General features: G+C 45.6%; 1 protein-coding gene across 2 annotated transcripts in view; it reads right to left on the bottom strand.

The window, feature by feature from the left end:
• Window positions 1–24,395, bottom strand: part of SENP7 (SUMO specific peptidase 7) — a 991,910-nt gene that overhangs the window by 797,606 nt on the left and 169,909 nt on the right. For both annotated transcript variants that reach the window (XM_085622390.1, XM_085622391.1), the window contains exon 5: window positions 14,446–14,561. In XM_085622390.1, the coding sequence (XP_085478516.1) occupies window positions 14,446–14,561 (116 nt within the window). The remainder of the gene's footprint in view (window positions 1–14,445; window positions 14,562–24,395) is intronic.

The following is a 24,395-nucleotide window of genomic DNA, read 5'->3' as shown; positions in this document are numbered from 1 at the left end:
AAAAGGATTCCGTTCTCATAGAGGTCTCCCAGCACCTGAACCCCCAGCACCTCCCATTCGGCTAATGCCGTCCAGTCCCCCGCCACGCGGGAGGGGCCGTACACATGCCCAGCGGAATCTCCGGGCGTACGGGCGGGCAATCCCAGCTCGACGCTGTCTCTGGTTCCAGCACAATCTCAGTGTCCGCTCTTCATTAGTAAGCGATTCAGGGCGCAGCTTCTGCTGAAGCACCATAAAGGATAAGATATGGCGTGAGACCCATCGTCCCTCGGGACCGTCTGGGCCACGGAACTCCCGAGCCACAGCTTGAGTGAGCCACTGGAGCTGCGCAGCTAGATAGTACCACTCAAAATCCGACACTGCCATACCCCCGTCGGCTCTCGGACGTATCATTGTAGCCATCGCGACCCGCCATCTGCTGGCCCCCCCAGAGAATCCCCCCAGCTATGGAGCGGAGTTGTCGGAACACAGAACCCGGCACCCAGACTGGTAGCATCCAAAAATAATACAATAAGCGAGGGAGCGCCACCATCTTCAGGAGCGCCACTCGGCCTGCCACCGATAGCGGCAACGTACTCCAAAATGCACAGCTACCCCTAAGGCCTCTTTTGGCCCGACTCAAATTACCGTCCAGCAAATCTTCGGGGAATGATAAATATGAGTGCCTAAATAAGGCAAACACCGGTGTTCCCAGCAAATGCCCGCCACCTGGGAAGGGTTCACCTCAGACAGAACTATCGAAGCAAGCAAGTCTTTGCCCAGTTCACCCCCAGCCAAGTATCGTCCAAACGCATGAAGCAAGTGCCTCGCACCCCTCCAAGGCTGTTTCCGTGTTTGCTAGAAAAGTTAGCAAGTTGCCCGCATATAGTGAGATAAACTGCATATCCCCGCAGAGTTCCAATCCAGGGTAATGCCTCCCCAACCTGGCATGGGAGGCCAAAGGCTCAATGGCTAAGGCAAACAATAACGGAGAGAGCGGGCAGCCCTGCCTCGTGCCCCGCTCTACCAGACAAGAGGAGGAGATAGTCACCCCCATCCGTACCCGAGCCGTCGCCGATCGGTAAAGGATTTCTGTCCATCCCGCAAAGGATTCCCCAAGCCAGAACGCATGAAGTATACCGAACAAGTATGGCCACTCCCGGCTGTCGAAAGCCTTTTCGATATCTACAGAGAGAACCGCTGCAGTGGGGGTCTCGTTGTGATCCTCCCCTAGAATTCGGAAAAGGCGTCTCACATTAGTCGCCGTAGTGCGTTTCGAGATAAAGCCCGCCTGGTCGGTGTGGACCACTTGTGCCATATAGGGAAGGAGCTGGGTCGCAAGAATCCTACTCAATATTTTATAATCAGTTGTTAACATTGATAATGGGTGATAGGCTGACCTAGTCAAGGGATCTTTTCCCGGTTTCAACAACGGGATAATGATAGCTTCGTGAGTGGAAACGGGCAACCTCCCCAGGTCCCGGGTCTCTTGATAAACCGCCACCAGCTTGGGGGCCAAGATATCATCGTACGTCAAGTAAAATTCTATTGGTAGGCCATCAGTCCCTGGGTTTTTTTTGCGTGTCATATGTTTTATCACACTACGTATTTCGCCCACTGTAATCTTCCATCCCAGCGTATCCGCCTGGTCGTCTTCAAGGCGCGGCAGTCGCACCTCATCTAAGAGTTCCTCTAACCCATCACCCGTTTCCTGCAGCTTACTCTTGTATAGATCCTTATAGTAGCCCAAGAACATCCCATTAATCCCCTGCTGGGAATACCCGGGTACTCCCTCAGGGGAGGTCAAGGCCAGGATGGGCGTACCCCTCTGGCCGGGTTGGCCAACCAGGCCAGGAGGGTGCCCGCCTTATCCCTCGCCGCATGGGCCCGCACCAAATACGCTTCATTATCAAAGCAGCGCAACCTCTCCACTTGCGCCGCCACTTCCTCTCTCGCAGCCAAGACCTCGGCCTGCACCCCCAGATTTTCAGGGCGGGCTTTTTCGGCCTGACGCAGTCTCAGTTCCTCACTCTCTATATCCTGCAAAAGCGTCTTCCGCACACCTGCCGTCTTAGCAATACATAAGCCCCGCACCACCACCTTAAAGGCGTCCCACTCCAGGGCCAAGGTCGATGCGGTACCCTAATTCTCGAGGAAATACTGCTCTATGCCCTCCGCATGGAATACCGGGTCCTCCAGGGCCTCTGGGCGTAATCGCCAGGTTGGAATTGCAGGCCTCCCTCGGGACCAGTGCATCGCCATGATCAGCGGATTGTGATCCGATATCATCCTCGCCAGGTACTCACTATGTCTTACCATCGCATGAACATCCGGGGTGCACAATATGGCATCCAATCGCACATGCAAGTCATGTAGGGCGGAGAAATAAGAATAATCCCGCTCCCCCATGTGTTGCGCACGCCATGTGTCTATCAACCCCCACTCAGCTTGCCAATCCCGTCAGAGTTTCAAGAACCTATGTAAAGGTGCCTGTGGCAGTGGCGGATGCGACCTATCCATCTCAGTATCTGTGATAGAGTTGAAAGGACCTCCCAGTATACCTGGACTGGTCAAATAAGGTGCTAATTTCCCTGACAAGCGAGCAAAATAGGCCGCCTGTTCCACATTAGGGGCATACACACTGCATAATGTCACCTCCCGCCCATCCAAACGCCCCAGGACAGCCACAAACCTCCCCTCAGGATCCACTATCTGCTGGATTGGTTGGAAGGGGACCCCCACCCTAACCCAAATCAGTGCACCCCTGGCAAAAGCAGAGTACGTTATAGAAAAAAAAACGCCCCCTCCACCTGCACTGTAATGCCTGGCCTTCAGTTCGGTCTACATGGGTTTTTTGGAGAAAGGCAATTTGCACTCCCCTACGCACCAAATAAGAATGAACCCTGTGGCATCTCAACATCGTATGCATCCCCCGCACATTCCATGTAATGCATTTTAACTCAGATGATGTCCCCATTGTGTTGACTGTCACTCTTCCACAACTACACTCACCGCTTTGGCACACCGGTGGCTCTAACTACCCCAAAAACAGCCCCCAAACACTCACAACCACCCCTCCTCCAAACAGGTTCTAAACAGCTAGCACCCATCCAAACTACCCACCAACAGTCCCTCTGGTATCTACCAGGGATTCACTCAGAGAGCGAAACTAAGGGGGCAGTCCTGGTGTCGAGAAGATCCGGTCTGCAGCCTCAGAGTCGAAACGCCGAACCCCACTATGAGAGTCTTCAGTACCTCTGGGAGGGTCCCCAGGCATGGACAACTGCACAGTGTTAACACCCCCCTGTCAAAGCTAGCACGACTACAACTCCCCCCCCCCCCCACCGATTAGCTCCCCAAGGGCAATAACAGCAGGGCTAACCAACCCCCCTTACTGGTCTCATGAATTACTGCACAAGTTCAGGCTTCAACTAGCTCATCTGCAGTCCTTGGTGTGACGTGTGGCAGTGGAACACTCCCCGTATTTGTCCCGTCAGAATCAGTCCCAGCTGACCCTTTTTCTGATTTTGTCGCTCCCATCAGCACCGTCCCTCTCGCCTTGGATATCTCCGTCACAGCCTGCAGTGCCGCCGATCTCTCCTGCTCTGTCTGGGACGTGGAAGGCTTCTGTGTGCTCTCTCCAGGGTGTAGAAAGGTGTCAGGCCCTCTGGAGCAACCTCAGTGCGCACCCACTGCTCCAGGTAGTCTACTATGTTGCTCCCCTCCACTCCTTCCAGGAGGCCCACCACCCGTATGTTGTTCCGCCTATTACGCCCTTCGACATCTTCGCCCCTCCTCTCCAGTACCTGCAACCTGCGAGTGACTTCTCCCATCTGAACATCCAGTGCTTTCTGGGCGGGTTCTAGGACCTCCAAAGTGGTCTCAGCCTGCTTCACCCGATCGACCAACTTCGCACGATCTGCCCGTAGGAGACCCAACCCCAGCGACACCTGGGCAATGTCCTGCTGGAGTGCTTCCCTCGTGTCCGTGATAGCTCAGAGGATTTGGTCCACATGTTGCTGCATCAACCCTTCCGGTTGCGAGTCGGCCACGTCCTGCTTCCTTTGCTCCACAGATTCGCCCTCCGGCTCCGGGTGAGCTCCACCCTGCCGGCCTCTTGGTTTCCCCAAGAGTGTCAGGCTATCAGGCCCCCAGCCTCGGCCCCACATTGCCCCTGCTCATAAAGTCAGTTCAGAAGGGACCAGCGGTGGGGAGGGCCCAGACTAGCAATTAAACATTTATTTTATTTATTTATGGTATTTGTAAAGCGCTCTGCAACCCTACGGGCATCCTGGCGCTGTGAGAGTATAACTGAGACAGATGTGCATCATGAGTAGGATGAGTGATCAGTTTGTTTCTAGGGTAAATAAACTTTGGGGAATAGCCATGTCTTTACCTTTTTTTCGAAATGCCATCAGTTCGCCTGTTTTCCTAATAGCAATAGGGAGGCTATTCCAGAGATGGGCTGCCGCTATACTAAAGGCTCTGCCACCATGGGTGGCTTTCCTGATCCTAGGTATACTGATGAGATTAGTGGAGGAGGATCGAAGGGTCCGAGTGGGTTCATACCATTTAAATTTATTTTGTAATGGTAAGGGGCCTACCCCATGCACTGCCTTAAAGACAGTTCATAGAGATTCGAAGAGGATCCTCTGATGCACGGGCAGCCAGTGTAGTTCAGCCAGTGCAAGAGTGGTGGAGGATCTTCGTCCTCGGGAAAGTGCCATTTTAGCTGCTGCCGCCTGGATGCTCTGAAGTCTGGAAATCAAATAAGCAGGAGATTCCAGTAACAGAGCGTTACAATAGTCCAGGCGGCTGAGAATAATGCTCCTGACTATGGTGGCTCTAGTCTGTGCTGGTAGGAGGGGCATCAGCTTTCGAAGGCCTCGCATTAAGGTGAAGCAGCTGCTCACCTGCTTGACATTGGTCTCTAGACTCAGGTTGTCATTAAAGCTGACCCCTAGGTTCCGCACTGATTTTACTGGAGTTAGTAGCTCCCCTGACTCCAGAGGCCAAAAGTCAGCAGGCAGGCTTCTAGCAATTCTACCTACTTTGCAGTGCATTATCTCGGTTTTACCACTATTGAACTGCAGTGAGTTACTATTTAGCCAGGATGCCATTTCCAGCATGCAGGTGTGGAAGGTCTCGAGTGAGTCTGCATGAACACCATCAAGAGAAATCATCAGCTGCGTGTCATCCGCATAGTTGATCACGCTAATGCCGTGAGCCTTGATGATGCCCATCAGGGGTTGCATGTAAACATTAAAAAGGATCGGACTGATCGCAGACCCCTGTGGGACCCCGTGTGGAACTGTAGCAAACTCAGACTGGTATGGAGGGAGTGCTACTGCCTGCCATCTGTCCGTCAGATAAGAGCAGAACCAATCGAGCGCAACTCCCTCAACTCCAAAGCTTTTCATCCTTGTCAGCAGGATGTCATGACTCACCGTATCGAATGCGGCGGACAGGTCCAGCAAAATTAAGATTGCTGATTCTCCCCTGTCCGCCTTCATTCGCAGGTTGTCCAGGACCATCAGCAGAGCTGACTCGGTCCCATGGGCTGGTCTGAAACCGAATTGCTCCTCTTCAAGGATGTTGTTAGTTTCCAGGAAGAGTGACAGAGATCTGCTGACCAGCCGTTCCATGATCTTGATTGGATACGGCAGGAGCGATATAGGTCGATAGTTCTTATGGCAATTGGGGTCCAAGTTTGATTTTTTCAGTAGGGTGGGTGACACCTGCCAATTTCCATTCTTTCGGTACGATACCTGTGTCGAGGGATTGATTGCATAGCTGACGAAGTACTGGAAAGAGTTCCGCCCCAAATTCCTTTACTATTTTGTGAGGTAGGGGGTCCAGTGGGGATCCCGATGTTATATTTAGGGCTGTATGCGCAAACTCTTGTTCTGTCGGAGTCTCGAATTTATCCAAGATAGCCTTTGGCATGGAGTGTCCTTCTTTTCCTTCGCTCTTCTTCCCGTTCTCCATGCTGCTATTACGCTGCATTGAGGTGGGGGCATCCTTCATGCCCTCGATTATTTTGGTAATCTTTTCCTGGAAGAAGGAGGCCAAACCGTCACATAGTTCCTGTGAGGGCTTGATTTTGCTATTAGCACATTCAGGATGGGACAGATCTTTTACTATCCTAAAGATGTCACGTGACTTGTTGGAGCTTTTTAAGATTTCATGCCAGGAGATACGAACGTCAGCCAATGTAACTGGCCTGAGGGTAATAGAACGCCGGCGGAAACATATTGTGATACACCAGCCCAGCTAAATCCCCAAATGGTCAGTAAGATCATCAAGAATATGAAGAACGATGGAGCCCCCCAGACCAAATGGAATTCCAGCACCGGTCTTCAAAAAGGCCCCTGACTTCTGGGCAGCAATGCTAACTCCTCTATACAACCATACTTTCCATTCAGCAACAACTCCCGATTACTGGAGGGGCTCCATCTTGGTGCCTATTTTCAAAAAAGGAGACCGCTTAAAGCCATCAAATTACAGGCTTATCGCCCTGCTTGACCTCGAAGCCAAGGCCTACGCACGTCTTCTACTAAGGGACCTGGAGGGGTGGGTAGAAGAGAATAGCATTATTCCATCTTACCAGACTGGCTTCAGGTCACAGGCATTGACCATGTATACCGTACTGGCACTGGCTTACTTATCCACCCAGGCCACCCGGAAGAACCACCCTCCACTTTTCTGTTGCTTCGTGGATTACAGCACAGCCTTCGATAAAGTGGTTCATGGAAGACTATGGTGGAAGCTAGAAAACTGGGGCATTCCACCGAACCTACTGAAGGCAATAAGATCGCTGTATGAAGACACCTGGGTAAGAATTAAAACCAGCGCCAGCACAGTGTCCCCGAAAATAATCACGGAGACTGGGCTGAAACAAGGGTGTGAGCTGGCACCCATTCTTTTCAATCTATACACGGCGGATCTGGGGGGACGCCCTAAAAGGAGCTAGCCTAGTAACACCAAGACTAGGAAACATGAGGCTGCCGGTGCTTCAATACGCAGACGACACAGCCATAATGGATCACACAAAGGTGGGCCTACAAAAAGCCCTAACTGCACTAAATCGCTTCAACAACATCAATAACCTCTCAGTACACCAAGGAAAGACCCAGGTCGTCATCTTTGGGACCTACCATCAGAAAGAGAAAGCACAATGGCATGTGGGCAACTTGCAAATTAAGACGGCGGAGTCACACAATTACATAGGGGTCTGGCTGACGGAACGGGCTAAAGCGAATGCCCACTTGAAACACCAGAACACCAAGGCTAATAGGGTCACACATCTACTCAAGCAACTAAAGCACCACCTAATCAGCCCAACTGTCGGTCCAATACTGAAAGTTTTAAAAGTGAAACTTCTACCAGCAATCAGCTATGGCCACCAGGCATTTCCCGGGTCACATCACACTTGATTAAATTTAGCACAATCTAAAGCATATAAAACAGTGTTTCAAATTCCAAGGTCAGCAAGGAACGTAAGGCTAAGGCTGGAGCTAAGTGTGGCGAGGCCAGACTTGATGTGCCAGGGGGACCTGATAAAACTCTATCTCAGGATTTTAAGGGCCCCATCTAACACACTAAAACACCAACTATGATATATCTTTGAAGAGCCATGTACGCTCTGGCACATCGCCCTTGATAAAGCGATCAAAACATTGACTATAGTGGAAGAGAGCATATCGAGGCCGGAAATACCTATGAACACATGGAAAAGAGCCATAAATGAACAAGTGAGTGAAATCTCATTTGACCTGGACTGTAAATCCCTCCGTTCAAGTCCACACTTCGACCCGCTGAATAGTTCTTACACGGCAGGCAAAGCCCAGGCTTACCTAAGTGACGCTCTCACTCTACCAGCCCGAAGTAAAATTCTGTCCACAAGATTATTCACCTTAGGCATCGTGTACTTTAACCCCGCATGGGCCCGAAGGGGGGAAACCACATACTGTAGACTCTGCCCATATAAGAGGGAATCGTGGCTGCAACTTTTATGCTGCTGCCCCAATCTCATCAATGAACGAAGGCGACTATTGCGCCCGATTTGTACCATCAAAGGAATAAAATCCTGTAGCGAAGTCAGCAATGGGCTTTTCCAAGTCCAGCATGACGACCCTGACAAGACTGGGGAAACTTATCCATCACATCAGGACTGCCTTAAAAACGGCAAATGAACGAAATAAAACTCTGGAGAAGTACATTATAAATCCAGCGAAAGACTGTTGAGGTGGTCTTGATCGTGCATTGATGCTTTTTTGCACTTCCAGCATCCCCTCTAGGAAAGCGCCTCACAGGATACTGGATTAGAGGTCAATGGTAATGAGTCACAGCTTTATAATGCTGCCCATCCTCACAGAACAACGCGGGATTCTGGATTGCCACCAAAGCCACGCCACCATAAACAAACTCTGGGGAAGACAGATTGTGGTGGAATTGGGGAGGGACGGCAAATCCTTTTATCAAAAATTCTTTAACATTTTTCTTACAAACAGTTTTTAACTATTTGTTTAGCCGTAACATGTTGATCACTTTTACTGTAATGATTTTAATTAATTGTACAGATAATAATAAATACAACGATCCTATTGGGCCACCCTGGGTAGGATGGGAGGGAGGAGCTGGACAGAGCCTCACATTTACACCTGAATAGGCTGTGTACTTTACCCACATAAAGGGCTGCATACCCTCTGTAGGGAGTTTGGAGCCAGAGCAGGAAGGGAGCACTTCAGTGCACTTCAAAGACCTTTCTTTGCAGGCTCTCACAGTTCAAAGGCACATCTGGGTATAAGTACAGAACCTTTAACAGGACCACTCCAGTACACTTCTGGACCCGTGTAGATTTTACCAGGAAGACTTGCTGTGCTGCTAAAGGACTGCTACTCAGCTGGACTGCTGCTTTGCTGGACACCTGCCTAGCTGTGTTGTCATGCTACCTGCTGTCCCCCATGCCTGGGTGAGAAGGTCTGGGACTTCATCACTTATACCCAGAGGGACTCCAAGGGCTTGCCTCCTGATTTGATGTCTCAGGGACACAAAAGACTTCCCCCTTACCTGCATCTGCACCTGGACTCTGCCATCTGTGAGTCTGCCCTGCCAAGTGGTGCCACCCTAGTCTTGGACCCTTGGAAGTGACGTCTAATGTGCTCATTCAGCCAACTTACACATCCACAATGGAACCGGCGCATTGTAGACGTTTTGAGGATCACAACTGGCACATCTTCGCCTTTGTGTGGATTAGACCCAGCGGATCCTCATCGCTGCATGAAGCGGACCCAGCACATCGCCTTCGGAACTAGTGCATCACCCTCTGAATCGACGCATCCTCTGCTATACAGACAGAACAGACGCATTGCATTCGGAACCAGCGCACCACCGTCAGAACTGACACATTGCCGACTTTGCAAAGAAAACAACAGCGCATCTACCTGTGTTGTGGGATCAGAACCAACGCATCGCCTTGCTACACCCTGCATCTTCCTCGACATCAAGGCAGACCTGGATCAAGGCACTTTTTTCCAGCAGCCCCAAGTGGATCCCTGTATCCAGTCTGTGCTCCAGTGCAGTCAGCCTGAACCTTCGACTTTGCCTTGGTCCAGCGTATCTAGATATCCCAAATAGGCACTTATTGCTTCTAAGCTCTATTTTACAGTTCTTTCTTTAAAAAATCATCTCATGTTCTACTTATTGGATGTTTGTCATTTTAGTCTTGTCTTATTTATTAAATTAAGCTCTATGTTTATAAACTGGTGTGGAATCTTTTGTGTGGTGTTTTCACTGTTTTACTGTTTGAAGTGTTGCACAAATACTTTACACATTGCCTCTTACGTTAAGCCTGACTGTTCTGTACCAAGCTACCAGAGAGTGAGCACAGGTTAATTTAGGGTGTGCTTGTGACTTATCCTGACAAGGACTGTGGTTCCTGCATGGACAGGGTGGATACCTCTGCCAAACAAAAACTAAATTTCTAACACTTTCTTTGTGAACAAGATTAATTAGGTGATCTTGCGCGATAGGTATGACGGTGGCACCTCGACCTTAAAAGACACCTATGGTAAGGTCTGGTGTGTCGGGATCAAGATCTGGAGTGCCTTGGCGAAGGTGCCACTTGTGCAGGTGATTGCGGTGGTCGAGAAGGCATGGCAAGTGGTATTACTGCTGGAAATACTGCTGGAATTAACAGTTGTGGTGGAGGAGGTGCCTGAGGAGGTTGTGGTGGCTTCACAGGTTGTGAAGTTGAATCCAGTATTATAACTGGACAAGCCAGTCTAGAAGTAGCGTTGGCTCTACAGTACGCAGGATCTGATTCAGAGGGTAGCCAGTGCCCTTTCAATTGCGTAAACCACTCCGCAATCGTCTTCTCCAGAGCACAATGGTGTCTTAATGTTGAAGTATTCCGCACAGTCGACTAATACCTCAACATGGACGATCTCCTCCTCATCTACGACGTGTGTCCTTGACATCGAACCAGCCCTTGATGGTGAACAGTTAGGTGCTGTACCTCTTCTCAACATCAACGCCATTGACATCGAATGGGGATGTTGTGTCACACCATGTATTCTCTTTTTATATCTCTCCTGCGGGAGTCCTCAGAGGGTGACAGGAGAACAGGCAGAGGGAGCAGCCTCTCCTCACCCCTCAGATGTCTCTCAAGCCAGGGAATCTTTTTCCTTTTTCACTGCTCCTCCTGGCCATGTAGGCAAATCTTCTCACTCTCTCTCAAGGTGCACCAGGAGAGGGTTTGCAGTGACGACTATCTGTCAAACAAAGGAAAAAGATCGAGTTCGGTCTAGGTTTGCCATTTTTCTGCCACATTCTGGGCATTTTGCAAAAATTGATGGCATTTTGAGGAATAAGAAAAATATTTCCTGTCAGGAAAGTCCAAAAAATGCCACTTTTTAACTGGTTTTGAAGCAAATTTAATGAAAAAAAGCCTTTAAAGGCTGAGCTCTGTGCTCCAGGATCCTGCCAGCAGAAACCAGAAAAAAGAACTGAGTCAACTGCCACCAACAAAGCATGATGGGACACTGGAGGTAAAGATATCCTTAAAGGCTAAGTGTTCTATGACTTACAAAGCTGCAGCCCACATCGTTACATTGCCCTATCCTTAAATTGTATTCACTTTAAAAGAGAATAAAAAGGGTTTGTGAAGAATGTTTTTATAACTTTTTTTTCTTTATATTTAGAGAGTTTTAAGTCATGTATGGTTGTTCTTCCATTTTTTATGTAAATTAATGTAATTGGCAATATAAGCTGCCTTAAAGCTACAAAAAAGTTCCTCCAGGCCTTTCAGTAAGGCAAAGGCACTACGCAAAATGTAATATTAAATGTACTGATCCGGGATCCCCGCACATGCGTGGGACTATTCAGTGATAACGATGACCAATGGAGATCCCCTGAGAGCGAAAGGGTAATATCTGGATTGCTCAGCTCAATGACGTAACCTCTCAAAACCACCTCCGATATTTTACGGATTTACAAATCGAATAAGACCTTCATAGATCTCACTTCTACTGATACCTGAAGTCTGAACATGCTACTGCTTTTTATATTAGAGGCAGTTGAAACAGTGTACTTCACCCCACTTGAGTCTTAAATCCAAACTGACCACTCTGTCACAAATGTGGCGGATGTCCTGTCTACCAGTGTGCATAATAAACTATGGCATTTGTAAAAGGGTGGACAGGTTGTCAGTCACATTGTGACAGAGGAACCTGTCTGCCAAACTGTATGAAAGACCCTCTGTGAGGCGTGGGAGGAAGATACTGACAGATGACTCATGAAGATTGGCACAACACACTACAACCCAAAGAGATGGCAATTTCCTCTTGTTACCAACTCATACAATTTAAGTACCTTCAAAAAGATTATTATTCCAGATGAGGACTCTGGTAGATGGGCCAGGACTACTCCTTAAAATGCATGATGAGTAAATTCCACAATAGTACCTTCTTTTACATGGTGTGGAATGCCAGTTTATTCAAGGATATTTGGATCTAGATTTTTGATTCCCTCTTGAGAATCCTAAAATGGATTATCCTGCTTTCATCTAAAGCCACCTGCATTGCATTTACTTGAGAGCATAGAAGTCAATCACTAACTCAAGGCCTTGGTTAACCTAGGCATAATATTGGCCTAGTGGGACACTTCCCAGAATTGGAAGGCCAAGGTTTCCCCCCTCCAATCACCAACTGACTCCAAGGAATGAATAAGTGTATGTGCCGCGAAAAGTTTATCTTCCGAGCATGTAGTGTCCCCAGAAACATCAAAAGATTTGGGAGCTGTGGCAAGAAAATTTAAGTCATCCTAAATCCTAAAATAACCTAGACTAATTGTTCATAATGGTGGCATACAAAAGAATTGAGACTGCTATTGTTCATGTATAGTTAGCAATTATGGTTGTACTATAATCAGATACGTGCCATACAGGCTATACCTTTTAAAGTGTAGGCATTATTGGTATCCATGACTGTCACCAGGGCATGCCGAGACCCCTACCACCCCCACACATGGAACCCGGGGAATACGAGGACTGGTGGTCTCCTACCGTTGAAAACGTTAAACTATCTTCCTTATCACAGGCAGGCACCCGAGATCACTGGTTCACGGAGGATGTACCAAAACGCGCTGTTCCCTTTAACTGGCCGTCTGCTTGTCGAGACGACGCCCCCTTGGAGGATGACGACGAAGCTGAACCAATCGGCGAGAACAGCGTCAGCAGAAAAAGGGGAGGAGATCCACGAGAGTCGGGAAACCCGGAAGCGAAGGAGGAAGAAGGAGTCGAGACCGGAGAGAGACGAGGAGCGGAGGAACCTGAGAAGCAAACAGCAACCCGAGGACGAAGACCGGAGGAAAGAGAGCCAGGAGGCCAACGGTTCGGCGTATCGCCCAGCCACACCTCTGGAGAGGTGTGGCTATCACAGGTACGCAACCGCGTAGCGGGTTGGGTGGTCGCTTGTGGGTCGGTAAGAGAAACGCTAGCACCGCAAGAGTATCTCCGCAGACATAACCGCACCCCCGAGCACTACTTATAACCTCTCACTATATCACATGTCCCTGTGGTGATCCCAATCCCCGATCACTTCCTACCCTGGGCCCCGTGACAGGAGTTGAAGTATAGAAACTGACCCTATACTTCTCTTTTATTTTGGGGCGTTCCTGCCTGGCCTCAGTGAGACGAGAGAAACGCTGCACGACGCGTGAGGAACACCTGAGGGAAACCCCATACCCGGAGTCGAGAGCAGAGAAGGTTCAAAGAGGGAGCAAGACTAATCCAACATCCTCCTGCCCATCAGGATCGGATATCCCCTCATTATAGAGACTGTGCCTTTCTTTACTTTTATCCCCGCACCCTTCCACAAGCATAAAATCAAATAAAGAAAAAGAAAAAGATTAACGAGTCCTCTTTACTAACGAACCTCGATCCCCGTGCCTACGCCTAGTCACAATGACCTTCCCAGGAAATTACCAATAAAACCGATTTAAAAAAAAAAAAAAAAAAGCAGTTTGGAGCTGATGGAAGCCAAACATAGAACTTGAGCCATATGAGTGAAAATATTACGAAGAGCCAATATCCTGATTTTTTTCCCTGTGATCCAGGTGTTTGTTTCTTTGAGGTCCCAGATTGGTCAACATTCTTTTTGAGGATCTTTATTTTGAAAGAAGTACCATTATTAGAAGCTTATGTTCCTTTGATGTTTTGGAGCTTCCAATCCACCTTTTTGTATTCAAAATAACAAATTTTTGTTATAAAAGCGGGCACAAGAATAATGGCTTCAACACTGTTAAGGTGTAATGAGTGGAAAGCAGTGGAATCTGATCTTGAATGCATTCTACACAATATTAAGTACTCAGTTGCTTTTTTGTTTCTTTTGACATTCATGGAGATGTTTGGAAATAGCCTACCCATACATGTGTGTTTGGGGTTACTGGTCACCAAAGACTATACGTTTCCCTTACTGCATTGCAAGTGGTACTGTAATTTCCACTTCATGTTATAAACCCAATGTTGAATAAATTGGCACCTTTTGGAAAGGGTTCTGGGCCAAATCTTTTTTTTCTTTCCTAGAACTACTAAATTCAAAGTCTCTAATTTAGTTGTCAATCTTTCATTGCACTGAGATCCAAAAAGAGAGAGGGGCTGTAATCTAAAATCTTCTACTGTGCCATAAAAGGTGAATAGGAAATGTAACCACAAAAACCTCTTCATCAAGACCCCAGCTGATCTTTCAAATCTTTTACTGCACCGAAGGTTAGATCTGAAACGGTCACAGCCTCCTCCTGAAATATTAAAACTTGTGATTATATGCAAATGGTGGACACTGTTGTAAGCAATATATCCAACTAAAACAGTTCTCCCCATGCACTTACTATAATTATTTAACGTTCATAATATGTATTCATGCGCTGAAACATCCCTTCACCTGCTAATGTAAAAATAATTCAAACCTTCAAGTTCTTGGCTACATCCACTGGCAGATGCAAAAGCACTGGTTCTAGACTGCTCTCCGGAAGGCAGAGATTGTTGAACTGGAGAATTGGTCAAGCTCCTCTGCTGCTCATGCCTAGAAAACAGCACAATTACACCACTCTTTCTAGAAGTAGATTCAACGTAGTTTTAATATTAAGATGCAATCAGATACCATAAAGTCAACATCAGTTTTCACAGAGAAGAACAAAAAAAGCCTGACTTAAAATGTGCGAGTGCCCGGCATGCAAAGTGCAGCAATCGGAGGCAGAGGTTTAAACCTACCGAGTGACCAGAACTAAGGGAGGGGGAGACTGCTTCGGTTTAAAACTGGCCAAAATGGGCAGTTGGGGGTCAGGTTCAAGGTCAAGTCTGAGAAACTGTAGACGAACGATTGGGAATGTAGAAGGTAGTCAGCCTGGTCCACTAATCCATGGGGTCTAAGACCCTCATAAATGGGATAAGTGACTGACTCAAGGTAGGGTCTGGACCTGTGAAATTCGGCCTACCCAGCCAACATCAGTTACAGTATGAGCAGACAAAGGCTTTAGGCAGAGGCTTCAGGTACTCAGGAGGAAGTGTGCAATGTTTTCTCCTATATTGTTTAGTACAGGTGTGAGTTTTGTTGCAAGCAGGCGGGTACCAGCTAGCAGTGAGAGGAAAGTGGACAACCAGAATTTGCAAACCTTGAAGTGAGAGTTCCCATGCTCGTGGCTCTCGAGGAGGCTAAACTACAGGGATGACAGAGTGGAAAGAAACATCGCACCATGAGGTATGTATGCTCAAGGTGCTCCTCACTCATGCCCCAGGATGTTCAGCAATAGGTCACCAAACTATGCTGCTAAATATTTCAAAGTAAGTTTGTAGGTTGGGCGAATGCTAGTTGAATGGTTGACCGTTAGCCATGACAAGCAGATGAGCACTTCATGTGATGTCTTTCTAGGTCAAGATTTGACTGCAAGGTGTTTTATTGGGAAAGGGTATAATCACATTAATATCTTGTGTGACGTATGATGTGAAATCTTCATCACAAAAGGACACAAGTAGTTTTACCAAAATATAAAATAAAACTACAGCTAGTTTTTCTCCACTAATAAATCTGTGGTCTTCATGATGTTGGAATGGTCCCAGTTGGTAGTGGCATTGGTGTATGATGAAGCACAAACATTAGTTTAAGTTGTAGACATCTCAGTAAAATACACTACAAAGTTGCAACTTGCCAAATTTATCTTGCCACACAGGATTTGATTGCATAAAACTGCAGGGAGAAATTATCAAGGTCTTCCCCAAAATCCACCACTAGGTCCAATCTCAATCTTAAAGTGCTTCATGACAACTGAATCAACCTTTTCTTAACTCCTTGAAAAGCACAAGACTACAAGACTATATAGGATCTGAAATGCTTGGGGCAGAAATATTGGATATTTGTTTGAATAAAATGAAAGGCATCTCTGGCACCACTTGAATACTAGGATCTGAAAACGGGACACTGTTGAAAAAGCTAGTTACCTTGTGGGACGTTCTTTCTGGTGGATGCCTAAATATTCCTTACCTTCTGAATAGCTCGAGACACAGACTGGGTTTGGAAACTTTTCATAGCTCTCTCACAATGATACGGAGCACAAGTTACACATCAGTGCTGGGACCAACATCATGGTGATGTCAGTAGAGTCAAAGTGCTTGAATCAATTGTGCAATATTAGTTTTCTGTTTATTTTTTTCCAGTGCAAGAGGTGGTAGAATGAAAACGATATCAATAAACAATGGTGAAGTGCAATAAATACTTGAAACCTTATTATGCAACTATAGAAAGAACAATAACATTGAGGCCTTATAGAATAGCTAATGGCCGTCCTTCAAGATGGGGAAAAGGGAGAGAATCAGTGAAAAATCTTAGGGTAGATAGAGTATTCACCAGAAAGAATGTTATAGAAAGCAATTGACTTTCTTCAGATGGATATTTCTACCTACAGATTCTTCACCTTCTTAATAAATGTACAAACTGTACATATTTGGAGATGGGCCATAAAGGGATAACGATAACACGAAGTCCTGGAGACCAAAAGGAGCAAAATGGCGGCCCTTCACACTTCGGAGACCTAGCAGTAGTGCTTTGTAAAATAATGAAGTTATGTCCGTGTTGCTGCTCTGCAGCTATCACTTACAGGAACACCCCAGGCCAATGCAGAGGTGGAAGTCTTGGCCTTGGTAGACTGAGCAGTAAGCCACGACGATGTGCTGTTCCTAACAGTAAGAAAGAATAGGGGGGAATAGTTCCTATAAGGGGCAAGGGTCCTTTTAGGAGCTGTAACCTCTCCCATAGAAAAACAACGGCACAAAAGGTGGGAGTGGCATACAGAGTTGTGAGGGAGAGAACAGTATCTCCACCGACGAGGAGCGAGGAAAGATACAGGAAAGAAAGGGAAACCTAGCCTCCTGTGAAGTAAGGATACCAAGACATGGAACCAAACAATCAAGGGAACTGGTCTCCCAGTGGAACTGAAAAAAACAGCACACACAACAGCTACCCGAAGGGTGCAATGGCAAGATATGTATAACACCCCCCGCAGGAAGCAACAGGAGTGGCTGTTATCCAGTTAGGTAGGTAAAAACACCTAAATGTCAAAACAGATACAAGTATACCAAACTGCTGAAAATAAACAGCACAAGGAGCACAAAAAAGTAGAACAAGGGCTTAAACAAGAAAACGGTAACCAGGTACAATGCGAAATAATACGGCAAACAGATGTCGATACCACGAGGGCATTAGGGAAAATGAATACGACACTGCAGGAGCCGGCCCTGGGGGGTGGTGGTCCCCAGGGCCATCAAGGGCCCCCCTCCCAACATTGACAAAGCCCCGTGGAGGTGGTGGTCCCCCGAATTTACATAGTTAGAGCCTCAGGGAGGTGGCGGTCCCTGGGGCGTGTGGGGGGCTCGAGCCCCCCCCACCCATTTTAAAAACATTGTTTTTTCAATTTTCGCTGCAGGATCCGCGGATCCTCCGCGACTTTTGCAGATTTATTTATTTTTTTAAATGCTTTTTTGGGTCACGGTGGGACCCCCTAAGCAGGCCTAGGGAGTCAGGGTGTTTCTACCCTGCCCCCTTTTATTGTTTTACGCGTTTGTTTTTCTGTTTTCTTGTGACTCAGTTCTACCGAGTCACAAGATGGCTGCCAACACTTCCTGGTTTGGAGTGTTGACAGCCAATTAGAATAAAGCTCGTGGTCGGGAGGGTCCGCGGATCCACCACGCCTCTATATACCCTAACCTTTATTTTTTGATTTTCTCAGCAACTACTGAATGGATTTACACCATTTTAAAAAACGGCGCTTTCTGAACCTACCTTTTTGCCAAGTTTGGTGTAATTCCGTTCAGCAATTCGAGCTGTAGCCGTGTCTAAATTTTCCTACGTGAAATTCATTTTCCGACCTCTTTTTATTTTTTTTTATTACTCGGGAACTGCTGAACGGATTTACACCATTTAACAACAAGCATTGGCATAGCCAATAGGTCTCGCTTTTGGGACCTTATAAGTATTAAGTTATGCAGCACAATATCCTTGGTGCAACAACATCAACTGTTGCATGGCTAAACACTAATAAGGTCCCAAAGGCGAGACCAATTAGCTATGCCAATGCTTGTTGCGACTTGTTATAGCGTTGTGTAGTGTGTACTGTATTTTTTACACTAAGGCTTGACAAAGGATGTTTATGCTGTTTAGTAAAACTCATTTTGCAGTAAGTCGGTGTTGTGCTACTTTTTTTAGTTTAATGTATTACCGACAGCTTGCACCATATTGTGGACAAAAATTGATCACCCTAACAATACTGTCTAAAAGACTATACATAAAAATAGTTGTCTGACCATAAGGCGTTGTGTAAATAATCAAAGAAACACCCGCTTGAACCAATAATTGTGTGCCATCATTGAACTGAACCCATACAGCTCCGCTGCTCAACTGTAAAAACATTTTGAAAACTAGTCTTTTTCCACTTCTGCAATCTGTGTTTAAGTAGCAGTGTATTATAATGAAAGGAGTGAAATGGAACCATGCATAATAATTATCATGCTTTTTGATTCTATGCTTTGGCAAAACATGCATCAGAGCTTCAGGAGGCAGATCCAGGAAAATAATTATTTACATTTAGCAAAACAGTATCCAAGTAACGAGCACTCTCGCCGGAATAAGGTTGTGATTTTGTACCCACAACCAGCCTCGACTTGGAAACACTTGTATAAATAAAGTGTTAAAAAACAAAATCAATCTCACCAATGAACAGGAACTTAAACTATGTCCCTTAAGATTTTGAGCATCACAGAGAAGCACCACCTACAAAGTTAAACTCCAAACACTACCATCTTTGTTTACATTTAGTGACCAACACAAATGCAACACGCTAGCAGTGCGGGTTGCACATGTATCAAATGATACCCTTGCAGAATAATTTGTATAACAAGGAAAACATCTTTCCTTCTCATGCAATCACCCCAGACAGTAGATAAAAGATCTTAACCATTCCATGCCCAATTTAGAGGAAGTTCGGATGATATTTTAGGAAGAAATGTCTACAAATCTTGACCGGCACACAGCGTGGATCTCACCCTATATGCACTTTTAATACTCAGGAAAAAAAATGACAGAGGCACCTGCGAGCAACAAGGGACCATGGGTAATAAAAGACCCAGTACAGTATACAACAGTTCACTGTAATTAATAGCAGATCGAACATGCAAGGTCTCAAATGCAGCGGTTAACATGCAACTCAGAGAGACAACCACAAGTTTGCTGTACATAGCACTTCAGATAAGGCAGTAATATAACAAATGTTGAGATTCCCTTGCCACACTAGTCGTGCCCTTGGAGTGCATACAAAAGCGATGTCCTGAATGAGTATGCAAAAATGTAATAAGCCTCTTGGGAGACGATTAACCCACAAGGTTCTCCAATGCGGGTAGGTGGACTGAAGCTGTGGGAACGGAACCTTGCAGAGTTTTCACAGTGATAGAAGACACAAATGAAACTGACGAAGAGGGAGGGGGAGAAGGGAGGGGGGAGTGCGAGCAGAGGAGCATGATTCACAGCAATAGAAGACACAAATGAAGCTGACCAGGAGGGAGGGGTAGTGCAAGCAGAGGAGCCTGATTACAACAATAAAAACATGGATGGCAGCTGTGCACGTGAACGCAAGCTAGAGATCACCAAAAGCCTCTGCTGGCACTTTTAAAAGCCACTTACTAAATGTCTCGAAGAGACAGCACATGCGCTGTCTCAGCCGAGACCTAAAAAGGGCTCTTTCTGAACCAAGGGCTACCTTTTTGCCAAATTTGGTGTAATTCCGTTCAGCAGTTCGAGCTGTAGCCGTGTCTAAAGTTTCCTATGGGAAATTGCATGGGGAAAACACGTTTTGGGAATATATATATATTACCTACTGGCGGTCGCCAGTAGGTAGTTATAGTTAGGACCCCTTTTCCATAGGAAATCCGCAACATTCTATTTTGAATAACTTTGGCGCCGGTCGACGAATCCTCGCGAATTTCTCAAAATAGGTGGGGCGCTACGCTCCGCTCCTACCCTGAAAGTCTCGGGGGGATTCGTCAAGCGGGGGCTGAGATAAAAGGGGGGTCCCAAAACGCGTTTTTCCCATGCATTTTTCCATAGGACCTTTAGACAGGGCTACAGCCAGAACGGCTGAACAGAATTACTAGAAATTTGGCAGAGAGGTAGTCCTCAGGTCAAGGAAGTGCCTTTTGTAGGTTTGGTGTAAATCTGTTCAGTAGATTCTGAGAAAATAGCCTTTAAATCAATATATATATATCTGAGCCAGCTTACGGTACGCTTACCGTAAGCTTACCGTACGCGTACGGTGGCGTGCGCGAGCGCGATTCTGATTGGCTGTTACATCTAAGTAAACATTCGAATCGGTCGAAACCAGGAAGCGGCGGCCGCCATTTTCTCTCTCGCACTCTGAGGGGGGGGCTGTAAATAAAGGCAAAAAACATATAAAGGGGCTGTTTAGACAGCGCCCATGCACATAGCCATGTTAGTTGAGTCCTCAAAGGCCAAAAACGGTAAATTTTTATTTTTTCAAAATTTCGCCGATTACGCTTACCGTACGCGTACGGTGCGCTTACGCTAAAAATTTTAATTAAAAAAAAAAAAACACTCTGTGCATGGCATATTATTGTCATCACTTACAAATTAAATTTAACAGATTACCTATCACAAGGAAGCGCATAATATGTCCTCCATGTGCGCACGGTGCGTAACGTGGGCACGCGGTGCGCGTAGCCCACCTTGCGTGTACGGCACTAACTGCGTAAAGTGGGCGCGCGGTGCGCGAAGCGCACCGTGCGCGCACGGAACGAACTGCGTTAAGTGGGCGTGCACGCCACGAATGGCGTAAAGTAACTTAGCATTTAAAAAAACGTACAAATTCACTGAAAAAACCATAGGTTTCACACACGTTATAGTTAGGAATTAGCATTTAAAAAACCTTGCAAATTCACTGAAAAAACCATAGGTTTCAGACATGTTATAGTTAGCGGAAATTTTACTGATAAAAAACCAATGAAATTCCCCCGTTATAGTTAGTGCAGGCAACTATAACTCACGCGACCGCAATCTTCTGCTGATGACATATGTGTCTTTATGAAAAAAAAATATTTCTAATATATGTATAGCTAAAAATTTATGGAAAAAGACATGGGCAAATAAGTGTCTAAATACAGTATTAGCATCAGCAGAGGATTGCGGTCGCGTGAGTTATAGTTGCCTGCACTAACTATAACGGGGGAATTTCATTGGTTTTTTATCAGTAAAATTTCCGCTAACTATAACATGTCTGAAACCTATGGTTTTTTCAGTGAATATATATATATATATATATATATATATATATATATATATATATATATATATATATATATATATATATATATATAAGAGAATGGCTGAAGGTGTCGGCCAGCTGTCACCAAGGGGATCCGTGAAAGGTAGCAGTCCCACTACCAACAAAATGATGCAAATACCTAGCGCATTCTTCCACTTCCCAGCAGGCGAGGAGGAAAGCACACGGACACCTACCGTGCTTCACGAAGATTTATTCAGAAGTCAGCAACGGCATGACATGTCATTACGCGTTTCGGCCACCAGGTGGCCTTGATCACATGAGGTAACAACCATACTGAACATCCTTATATACACAGCATTTTGTGATCACGTGATGATTGGTGATGAACGACATAGAAAACATGTAGGTGGTCATGGTTAATCTATAGCCATAATGTCTGCTTTGAATTACAATGTTTCTGATTAATTTGTCATTATACATTGTTATAAAGGTGTGCAAATACATGAACATTAATGTTGGTAAAGTGCAGATGCTTATTGTGCAAAATACGCAAATTAAAGTGCAAATTGCAATAGTATTATTGTGCAAAATGAGCAACAAGGTGCAAAATACAAATATTCGCACGGGGAATGTATATATAAAGTGGCTATGTAAAGGTGCAAAATACATTTGATAAAACCTTGGCATGGTTGCCTAAAAGGCAATTAACGATGTAAAATACCAAAATGTTGGTTACCAACGATTTGAAAAAACCTCTACAGGACGACTAGTCACAAAAAGGCAAAGATTAACCAACAAGAGTTACAATATAAAAATCTAATGACCAAACTCAATAATAACTCAGGTTTGATAATCTGTACGTCCGACAAAGAAGGAAACGTAGTCATATGGCCCAAGAATGAGTATGAGTCTGAAGCAAGAAGGCAGCTCTCTGACAGTAACTGTTACGAGAAAATAAACACAAAGAGTTACAACACTGCCAAGGAGTCTCTGAAGAAAATGCTGCACTCCTACAAGAGACAGGGTTTGATTTCAAGCAACGAATTTAATTTCTTGCACAATGAATTCTCCATAATCCCCACGCTTCGTCTCATACCGAAAATTCATAAAGGAACAAGGCCGGTACCTGGCAGACCCATCATTTCTGCCATTGACAGCATCAGCGAGAACACCAGTAGGTATGTGGATTATTTTTTACAGCCATTAGTCCAGAACTTATCCACCTACATAAAAGACACAAGTGATTTCATTAGAAAATTGAGCAATATCGAATGGCAACCAGGGTTTCTGCTAGTGACTCTTGATATTGAGTCACTATACACAAGCATTGAACATGTTACCGGCATGGCTGCCACCAAACACTATCTGGACCGCAGACCAATCGAATTTCATAACCATAATGTTATGCTTTTGGAACTAATTGAGTGGGCTCTATGCAACAATCATTTTATGTTTGGTAACGATCTATATTCCCAAAAGAGAGGAGTCGCCATGGGAGCCTGCTTCTCCCCAAGTTATGCCTGTCTCCATGTTGGCAGGTGGGAGGAGCAGGTTCTCATGGGGACACATGTGGAAGTTTTTAATTCTCAGATTGTCACATGGTTCAGATTTATTGATGATGTTTTTATGGTTTGGAACGGGGATTTTACTAGCGTGATGAATTTTATTGAGATTTTAAACAACAACACTTTTAATCTCAAATTCACTTCGCACATTGACTATAATTCAGTTGAGTTTCTTGACACCAGAGTCATGATCATTGATAATAAAATTGACACAACCCTCTATAGAAAACCCACTGCTGGCAATTCCATCTTGCACGCCAGCAGTGCTCATCCCCAGCACCTTATAAAAAGTATCCCCTATGGGGAACTCCTCCGCATAAAGCGTATCTGCAGCACACCAGAGGAAAGAACAAGATGCTCGGAGGAGGCTATAACAAGGATGAAGGAAAGAGGATACACTGAGAGGACTCTGAGGGATGCCTATAAAAAAGTGCAGCTCATGCCCAGAGACACATTATTAATTGATAAGTCAAGTGTCCCTATTCCCAATGAATCTGATCTTGGGAAGGATGATCTATTTTCGGACGCACCACGTCTGATTACGACTTACAACAAGCAACACCATAGAATTAGGGCCATCATTACCAAAAATTGGCCCATCTTACTTACTGACGGTGTTCTGGCCCCCATGTTACCTTCCAAACCTGTGATTACATTTAGAAGGGCTAAAACAATGAAGGGAGAACTTATGATATCCAACAAGGACAAACCCTCTAATAGTACTTGGCTTAAACCAAAAAATGGATTTTTTAAATGTACAAGTTGTAGGGCTTGCAAATTCGGTCAGAACACCACTGAATACCTTGTTCCCTTTAGCCCCAACACAAGGCAAATCAAGGGCCATTACACCTGTAGGTCAGAATTCGTGGTGTATGTCAACTGCACATGCGGACTAAATTACATAGGCAGCACCAAACTCCAAGCCCATGTCAGAATCCTCCAGCACTTAAGAGCTATTGTCAATAACTATTCCAACTACCCCGTAGCGCGACATTTTAAGAGATGTCACAATAATGACCTGAGTTGCCTCAAATACTTTGTTGTCGACAACATTCCTGCACAACGCAGAGGGGGCAACAGAGAAAAGTCTTTAAGACAGCTCGAAACAAGGTATATCCTTGAGTTTGATAGCAAGGCCCCTACAGGACTTAACAACACTGAAGACTTATATAATTGTATTTGAAAACAGGCACATCATCATAATCATTTTTTAGCGCACAAACTGAGCAAACAAAACAAGATGTCCCCTGATATTTCACTTGTATGGTTAGCTGCTCCCTGTTTTTAGTCCCTTTTGTCCACTTTCAATTTTAGAGCACATATATCTAGAAGGACAGTGTACAACAATACTTATTCTATTTTTCATGATTGTTCAAGTATTGTAACATTGACTTATGTTTGATGAACTATTTGCTTACACATTTTTCTTTGTTTTTTCTTCTTCCTTTTTTCTCCCTTTCTTTCTGTCATTTTCTTCCCCCATTCTTCCATTTTTCTGGTTGTCATACACAT

The sequence above is a fragment of the Triturus cristatus genome, chromosome 8 (genome assembly GCF_964204655.1).
Source record: "Triturus cristatus chromosome 8, aTriCri1.1, whole genome shotgun sequence".
NCBI lineage: Eukaryota > Metazoa > Chordata > Amphibia > Caudata > Salamandridae > Triturus > Triturus cristatus.
The sequence above is the reverse complement of the archived record's forward strand: the minus strand, read 5'-3'. Positions and strand labels throughout refer to the sequence as shown.